This window comes from Meriones unguiculatus, chromosome 20 (assembly GCF_030254825.1).
Source record: "Meriones unguiculatus strain TT.TT164.6M chromosome 20, Bangor_MerUng_6.1, whole genome shotgun sequence".
NCBI classification, from domain to species: Eukaryota; Metazoa; Chordata; class Mammalia; order Rodentia; family Muridae; genus Meriones; species Meriones unguiculatus.
The window spans coordinates 57,334,565-57,343,873 of NC_083367.1; the positions used below are offsets into that span (position 1 = coordinate 57,334,565).

Consider the following 9,309-nt stretch of genomic DNA (forward strand, 5'->3'; position numbering starts at 1 on the left):
CTAATCTCAGGAATGGTGACTGCACAACTGAACAGAGGCAGCAGCTCTTAGGCCAGATACACTCTAACTTGTACCCAGGTGGCCACACGTGGACATCAGTCACTCAGGAGCCTCTGTGTCCTGGACCATACACCCCACTCCTTTCCACTGAACTACTCCTCTAGGCCTGGTTTGTAGCTCTCGGCATCTGTTTCTTTCTCCTCTCAGAGCGTGGCCACTCATCCCCATGCCTGGTCCTCTGGAGCGTAACAGATGGAAAAGCATGGGGTAGGTGTTCTGGGGTGCTCAGGACCCATATCCACTTGGGCTAACTTCAACTCTGTGGGAAATGCTCTGACTCCTGAGACCTGGCTCCTTTACCTCTCAGGCAGCAGTGCCCTTGAGAGAATTAGAAGATATGGGCCAGCCCCAACCCCGGACCATCTCTTCTCCCACAACTCTCTCAGCAACTGGTACTAGTGCCCAGATTACACACCACGGTCGGTTCTGGTTCTTTCTTCTCTGGCTGCCCACAGGTACCTCAGCCTAACCTGGGGCTTCAGGCCCCTCAAGGTGTTGGTTCAGGATCTCTGCTTGGTTGGTCCTCCATCCTCAGCTCATGTCACAACATCCTCAGGTTCTGCTGGTATCCTCTTTCCAGTCCATCTGTAAGGAGCAGGTACAACATTCAAGCATGACCCTAGGACTGCTTTGGTGAACAATGGTCAGTGGCTCCTGTGTTTCATTTGAATGAGACCTGCATTCCTTGACACACACTGAAGGACCTCTACAGTGTGGGTTTAAGAATGAAATATTGGAGTCTAGCCTCTGCTCAGGTCAAAATACTTGCAGCAACCTTCCCCTCTTCCAGATACCCATGGGCACCCTCCTGGGAAGACTTCCAGGTGTCAGAGTTTCTCACTCGAGAAAGTGAGTTTACATCAAAGGGGGTGTTGGAGACCATACCTTCTGCTCCCCACCCTCTTCTCTCCAGCGAACCTGGCTGTAGGTCTGTGCTGGGAACCCCTCTTCTGTCTTCAGACAGGTCTAAGAGACTTCCATTTCTGCCATGAGAGCCTTGACTTTTTGCTCTCCTCAGCGCCCTCACCAAGTTGTCTGTGATCCTGGGACCTGGACCCTGTCATCCTGTTGCCTGCCTGCCTGAGATCAATGAGATCATTAACTCTTCCAATAAACTCCTTTCCACAACAATCCACCTCAGTGTCCTTCTTTAACCCCTATCTGAGACCTTTCAGTGGGTCTGTGGTTACATGTCCATCACTCAACTGCTGCCCACTAGACCTTGCTAGCCACGCCCCACTGATCCTTCTCTTTAACCTCTCTCCCTGGACTCAGCTCAGATGGAGTCTTCCTAGGCTTCTGTGTATCAGGAAAAGGAGTTGGGAGCCACACCTGTGGTTTCTAGGAAGGGACACCTCATCCCACAGAGCAGACTAAGACTCCATGCAGACATTTTAATGCCATTTGCCAGCATGGCTCAGTTTAAGGAAATTAAGTCTGATCTTGAAGAGAAAATGGTGATATTGTGTTGGTATTTCCCATGTGGTCTATAATTAAAGCTGTTATAGGATATGGCACTACTCCCAGCTTCCCAAAAGCCATGTTTACAGGCTTAGCCACTTAGATGAACAGAGCTAACAAAGGGTTCCTTCCCTGTGGAATAAAAGCAAGAGATGCTGTCCTGAGTGTGAGAATCTTCTGAGGCTGAAGGATAGAGCAACCATGGAATGGAAGGCTGCCCTGCTCTAGCCAAAGGTTTTCAAGAGAGTCAGAGAGGATAAACCAACCAACCAGCCAACCAACCAACCAACCAACCAACCAACCAACCAACCACTGAGGTGTCAGCTCCTAGGCATGTTGCAAGACCCAATGGCTCTTAATACTCTGACAGGCACAGGGCAAAATATGCCACTATTAAAGTGAAGTGTCCTCAGTCCTTCAGATTACATAATCTCTCAGATTAAAGCTCTGCCAGAGTTGGCCTTAGACTGAATACTTTGTGGGAGTATGGCAATCAAGCAACTAATCATAATGAGGCCCTGCTCTTTTGGGGGTGCTATTTTTAACTATAGTAATCCATAGTGTGTGTTACTGTTTATATAATTTGACACCTTCAAGTAATGACATCCTCTCCTCCAGATTCTTTTCAAATAGTAGCGGGCCATCTCCAACAAGCCTGCCATCTCATGACAGCTGGCACCCTTGATCCCTGGATAGGAAGAGTTTATGTCCAAGTTCAACATGGAAAAATAACAAACAGAAAAATGGACCTTCTGCCTTCAGCAACCCATAATACTAAAGGAACAAAGTCATAGAGGGGGGGAATTGATTCTTGATAGAAAGGTGGGGAAATTTGGGCAAACATGAGAAAAGTAGCCTCTCACCTATGAATCCCTGAACTCAAAGGGCTGCTGATAGAAAACATCCTTAGTATCTATCTCTGAGAGTTTCTCAACTCCCCCCTCCTTTTTAAAGGTGTGCTGTGTGTGTGTCCATACATATGCTTATTTGTATACGCTGATTGTGTATACTCATACCCCCACAAACACAAACATGGAGGTCAGAGGCCATCCTCAGGACTGGTCCTCACACTTGCACAGCAGACCACCTGTCCCACTAGTTATCAGGATTCTCCTGTCTCCACCTCTCACCCTACGCTGAGCTTATGACTTGTCCTGCAGCCTTCGACTTTGATGTGGGTTCTGGGGATTCAAACTCAAGACCTCACAGAAGGAAGGCAAGTACCATCTCCAATAAACCAGCCATCTCATGCAGGTATTCCTGCAGCCCTATTTTGGGTGTTTGATGAGAACCTAAAGGCCTCTGGAGAATTATGAGAACAGTGTCTTCCTTTGTGAGACAGTTTAGAAACAGAGCAGGCTGTAGCCATTAGTTTGAGGCCAGTTGGAAATCAAGAAAAAGGTGACATGGTGTGTCATCTTTTGCTGCTTTGTGGGCTCTTCTTTTCCCACACCTCTTCTTTATCCCTCCCATCTGCTTGTTTCATCACCTACACTACACAGGAGAGAAAAGATAGACAGGAGGGAGGGAGAGAGAGAGAGAAAAACCATTGAATCGACTTTATTTCTCATTTTTCTTTGCTTGTAGTTGGTCTTTGCTTCTTTGTGGGTTCTTCTTTTTCCTACCTTTTAACTCCCTCTCCCATTTTGCCCCGTATCACTAGACAGGAAAGAAGGAGGAGGAGGAAGAAAAGGAGGAAGATCAGAAGAAGGAAGAGAAGAGGAAGAAAGAAGAACAAAGAAGGAGGAAGGAGGAAGAGGAAGTAGAGGAGGAAAAAGGAGGAGGAGGAGAGAGAGATCGTTAACTCTAATTTCTCTTCTTCTTCTTCTTCTTCTTCTTCTTCTTCTTCTTCTTCTTCTTCTTCTTCTTCTTCTTCTTCTTCTTCTTCTTCTCCTCCCCCTCCTCCTTCTTGTTTTGTTTCCTCTTAGCACCGCTACTAAACAAACTGCAAACAACCACCAACCCTACCTGTTAGAGCTCAAATATTTATATGCCCTCTGAAAAATCCCTAGAATTCCAATGTCACACAGTGGCAGAATCTATCTGCATCTGGCTAAACCATGCCTCTGTGGCATACAAGGCACATCAAGTCAGCTGCTGTGAAGCAGGCCCATCTCCCCACACCTGGGATTAAAACAAAAGCATGTTGTTATAATATTTCTGTGTTTTTAAAGAAGCCAAAATTCCAAAATTCTGACTACAGTGGTGAGTATGGACATGAGGACCTTAAAGCGGGAAACACAGCAAACTTTCAAACCACAAACCTAAGGACATCAACATATCCTACAGACTTTGACTGCTAAAAGCCTAAAGTCAGTGCCAGAGCCTTTGAGTTCTTCCTAGCCATGTCAGGACAGGTCCTGTTATGACCTCATGAAGAGCGATTGTGAGGGCGTCCAGCCAGCAGATGTTATGCTGTGGCCAGGCCTGAATTTCTTTGGGTGTGTTGAGAGGAGCTGTGGAGTGGTGCCCTGTGTGACTTTATTGTGTTTAGTGAGGTTGTGTGTGCTTTATTGGTTTGTATGTGTGCTGTGTACGTGTGTGTGCATCAGTGACTAGAGGAGTGTGTGTGTGTGTTTACAGGTTTGCTTGTGTGAAAGTGTGTGTACCTGCTGCTGTGTGTGTGTTTCTTTTGTATGTGGTGTGCATCTAGAGAGTGTACGTTCTGTGTGTGTGCCTGCTCGTGTGCATACATCTCGTGTGTGTGTGTGCGTGTGTGCGTGTGTGTGTGTGTGTGTGTGTGTGTGTGTGTGTGTGTGTTAGGTACACCTCTGTACAGAAGAATATACAGGTCAGAAGTCAGCCCAGCTACTGTTCTTAAGGTAGGCCATCCAACTTATTTTTTTTTTTTTTCAGACAGGCTCTTGCACTGACCTGGAGCTGGCCAAGGATGTAGGCTGGCTTGCATAGATCCTGAGAGTCTACCTCAGGGATCTGCTGGGCCACTTCCATAATCTCAGATGAAAGGCCTGTGTAGATGGCTGCTTTGTTGGGGGCTGGGGAGGGGGTATGAGTTCAAGACACAGAATTAGGTCATATACTTGCAAGGCTACTGGCTGTTTGTTTCTTTATTGTTGGTATTTTGATTTTTATTTCTAGTTTATTTGTATGGCTGCTATTTTGTTGTTTGTTTGTTTTATTTTCTCACATGGCATTTTATTGTTTTGATTTTATGCTTTTGCGTATTAGGCTTTTTCATTCTACCTCTTTTCAATGAATTTTCCTTTCCTGTATTTATTTTATTCCTGTTTTTAGATTTGTTTATTTACTACTAGTTATCAGTAGCTTATAATTTATATGTGTTTGTCCCATATACCAGTCTGATGTTTTGGTTTTACTTATTTTTTTGTTTTGTTTTGTTTTGTTTTAGGTTTAATTACCCTGGATTATTAACTGTCATGTTGTTTTCACTGTTTGATTTTGATTTTCAGGTTTTTGCTTTGGAGATAACCAGGGTTTTTTTTCTTTTTCTTTTATTTTTATTTGACTAGGTTCTTGTATTTAGTGAGGTTTTTGTTTGAAGTGTGGGGTTTTTAAAATTTGTTTGTTTTGTCTTGTACTAATTCTTTTTCCTCTGTTTATTTGATATAACTTTCTTTTTAAAAATCAACCTTCATTCATAGTATTTCTCCACTCTGGGGCTTCCAAACTCACTATTTTCTGACTATTTTTTTAGTTTTCATCATTTGTGTTTTGCATATGTGATCTTGGCTTTCTGGTTTTTGGTTGATTAGCGGTTCATGTTTTACTTTGATTGTTGATTTCATACTTTCTACTCGCATATTTTTCATTGTTTTTAATTCTGTTTTTCTAGGTTTTACTTTCTTTTTTTATTAACCTTTTTTATTTGTTTATTTTCAGGATAATTTATAATCATTTTAGGTTTTGTTTTCCTACATCTTTTTCTAATATTTTATCTTTTAGGTAGCCTTTGTACTGATTTTAGCCAAAAATGCCTTTACCTAATAAGGAGTCACCATATCACTACTTCCAGCCCAGACCCGCTGAGGAAGAAAGCTTCCGTTCTCAATATGAAGTCCTAGGTACCATCGGCCGTGGGAGCAATGCCAAGGTCAAGCTGGCTCACCACCGCCTCACGGGCACCCCTGTGGCTATCAAAGTGCTTCTAAAGAAGAAGCAGTGGTGCGAGCTACTCACGTCCGAGGTAGATATACTGATGATGGCCAACCACCCCAACATCGTCTCACTTCTCCAGGTGATTGAGTCTGAGAAGAGAATATACCTCATCATGGAGCTGGTTGAGGGGCAGCAGCTTTACCATTATATCCAAGAGTCTGGCCACCTCCAGGAGGACGAGGCCCGGGAAATATTCAGGCAAATAATAGCAGCTGTGAGCTACTGCCACAAACAGGGTATAATTCACAGGGACCTGAAACCAGACAATATCTTGTTGGACAGCAACGGAAAAGTCAAAATCATCGACTTTGGCCTCAGTACCCAAGTCAGACCAGGACAGAAGCTGAGCCGTCACTGTGGTGCTTACCCTTATGGTGCACCGGAATTCTTCCTTGGTAAACTTTATGATGGTTCCAAGACCGACATGTGGTCCTTAGGAGTTGTCCTATATTTCATGGTGGTTGGGACAGTCCCATTTGATGCTGTCACCATACCAGAGCTGCAAAAGCAGGTTGTGTCGGGGAAGTATGCTGTCCCCTCTGCTCTTTCAGAAGACCTCCAGGACCTGATTAGCCTCTTATTAACAGTCAATCCCAAGCTTAGGCCAAGAGTCTCCAAAGTGATGACCCACCCCTGGCTCAGAAAAGACATGGAAGAGTTCCCTAACCACTGTAAAGAAATGATCCCCAGCTTGCCTGACAGTGCGATTGTTGAAGCTATGCAACATATTGGGTTCCAAGCCCAGGATATTAAAGAGTCATTACAACAAAGGAAATATAATCAGACCATGGCATGCTATAGCTTACTGCAAGAGCAGGCTCAGCAAGGGCATGGCTGCCCAGCCAGGGCTCGGCGCATGAATCCAGGGGTGACCCCATTCCCTTCCCTTGAAGATCCTGCTGCTTTCTCTCTGGCACCAAGGAGGAGGAGAAGTGAGCCCACCCTTAGCACCCTCTGGTCATTCTCCAATGATCAGGTGTCTGCCTATGGCCAGAAAGCTGGTCAAAGGGGAAGTAGGAGAGCCGCTGAGCCTGGCACTCATCTCTTCAGGCCACTACAGGAGTCACCCAGTCTGGACCAAGTCCACCAACGTAGCAGGAGTGCCCCCTGCATTTATTTCACAAGCAGTGAGAGCACCGAAGACAAAAAATGCTCCCCCAATGCCTTGACAGAGGGCAAGTCTGTCCCCAGCCAGGGCCAATACAGAGGCTTGAAGGGATGGGCAAGGAGGATAAGAAATTCCGTGATGAAACTATGTTGCTGCTTTTCCTCGGGAAAGAAACCTCACCAAGAGCAGAACAGAGTCTACCCTCAGAAATGAGGTACATGGAGGGGTGCAGAGAGCAAGAAGCAGGCATTTGCAGGTACCTATGTGCTTTGTGCTTCCCGGTTTGCTCTGTGCTGGTCCCTGTTCTGTCTCTGGCTTCCATTCTCTCTGTCACTCACCACAATTCTTACTTTCTCTAAGTACTTGACCATTCTTCGTCCACCTGGAGTCTTCTCCCCTTTTGTATTTCTCCTTTTCCCTGTGGGGACCCAATATCACTCATGTGTATCCCCCACTAAAAGGTGCTTTTGCTGACCCCATCCCTTCACCAGGACTCCATCTCTCCCTAAAGTCAACAGCTCCCACCAGGTGAGGACTGGAGGACTATGGGCTCAGGGACTTTCCCAGGGGCTACTCCCTAGGACATGTAGCCCTCAATCACAAGAGCCACAGAACAGATTCTTAAGTTTTCAAAAGCAACATCACAATCCATTAAGCCTCAAAACTGATAACCAGCAATCTCATCAACTACATGTCATCAGTATAGTTTCCTGGTCACTGAAGGCCATCAGTCTTCCTGCATGTATGCACAGTTTTTCACATACTGTTTATCTCTTTGTTCCTAACACATAGTGATGCACAGATTTCTACTGATAGCATTCCTAAAAGATTTCTTTCAAATATCTCAACTAGGAAGTGAAAACCGAAGATATGAAATAGTAAGGCAAGCCAAAGCCTGAGACATTATTCTAAGACGTAATTTAACCTACTTTTTAAATTTATTTTGCTCAGAACTAATTATCTTGTCTCTTTCACAGTGTCATCAGCAAATTCTGTCTGGTCCTGCATAAAAACGGGACCTGATTTGAGGCACCTGAACCAAGAAATGACACAGTGGCAGTGGCGGCGGCGGCGGCGGCGGAGGAGGAGGAGGAGGAGGAGGAGGAGGAGGAGGAGGAGGAGGAAGAAGAAGAAGAAGAAGAAGAAGAAGAAGAAGAAGAAGAAGAAGAAGAAGAAGAAGAAAAGGAAGAAGAAGAAGAAAAGGAAGAAGAAGGAGAAAAGGAAGAAGAAGGAGAAGGAGGAGGAGGAGGAGAAAAGGAGGAGAGAAGGAGAAGGAAAGAAGAAGGAGAAAAGGAGAAGAAGTGGCTGAGGTCCTGCCTTCCATGTCGCTGTGGTAACTGCAGACCAACTACACCATGCCGCCAACTGGTTAGGAAAATGGTTAAACTGAACATTAATACTCACAGAAGACACATAAATAGTCCTAGAGAGGATTGTTCTCTGGAAGATAAAGCCAGAATGCACAGCATGCTATGTTCCTGAGAAGGAACACCATCTCCACACCGATGACTGCAGTGTGTCTGCACATGCGCAGATGATATGAATCAACCCTTGCAGTGACGGTGGAGGTGCTGAGATGGTGGAATACTTACTGCAGTAGAGAAGCTAGCATTGGAGAAGCTGAGACAGAGGAGACGCTGAGACTGAGATGCCGACACAACTGCTGAAGATGCTTGAGAGGACTCTCGCGGGAGGGGCCGTGCAGCCAGGGCACCCCCACTAGTGAATCTCACTTAGCCAAATATTTCTTGCAGACCCCTCAGACTTCTCATCTTGAGTAGTGGATCTGCTTCTCAGGGGCTGACTCCTGTCGAACTCTGCACTTGTATTGGTGAATACTGAACGTGAAATGCCTCTTCAATGGCAAGTGCAAAAAGTTCCTCACAGTCAGGAGCCACAGGACATGCACACAGGACCTAAGCTACAACTAATGTTAATGTATAAAGTTATACATACATATTATATATATATTATGATTAATGTTTATATGTGAAAGTACTAACTTATATTTCCATGTGATATTAATAATGATATTAAATACATTTCTATTTAAATGTGCTCTTTGGCTTCATAGAAACTTACCATCTCACATTTGAGGTAGATGTATTCTGAAGCACTTTCATGTTATATATGTCAGTGTGGTGATGAACATGTGTGAGAGCATGTGCCACATCATGGATGTCAGAGCAGTAGTCTCTGCCCTCCCCTTATTTGAGATAATGTCTCTCTGCTTTTCCCCTGAGGTACTCACCTCAGCATAGCTGACTATAAGATTTCTAGGGAATTTCTTGTCTCTATAGCTCATCTCTCTGCAGAAACACTGACGCTATCAATGGGTACCACTTCACTTAGTTTGTATGTGGATTCTGGGGATTCAAACTGGCCCTTCAAAATGACCAGCAAATTTTCTTATGCATGGAGCCATCTCCCCAGGCACACAATTCTTTTTTAATGTTTTATCTTGTGGTTGCTTGTAATGTTTCTATAAGCATGTCAGCCTGTGCTGGTCACACCAACCTGACACCTCCCAATGTCTAGGCAGC

General features: G+C 44.9%; 1 protein-coding gene across 1 annotated transcript; it reads left to right on the forward strand.

Annotated features, from left to right (window-relative positions):
• Positions 1 to 4,282: 4,282 nt before the first annotated feature.
• On the forward strand, positions 4,283 to 6,979 carry LOC110552579 (sperm motility kinase 2A-like; the record flags this gene model as incomplete). Its single annotated transcript, XM_021644020.2, is given in 2 exon segments — positions 4,283 to 4,343; positions 5,535 to 6,979. Coding segments are annotated over 2 exon segments (1,506 nt in total), but the record flags the coding sequence as incomplete, so codon positions are not given.
• Positions 6,980 to 9,309: the final 2,330 nt, after the last annotated feature.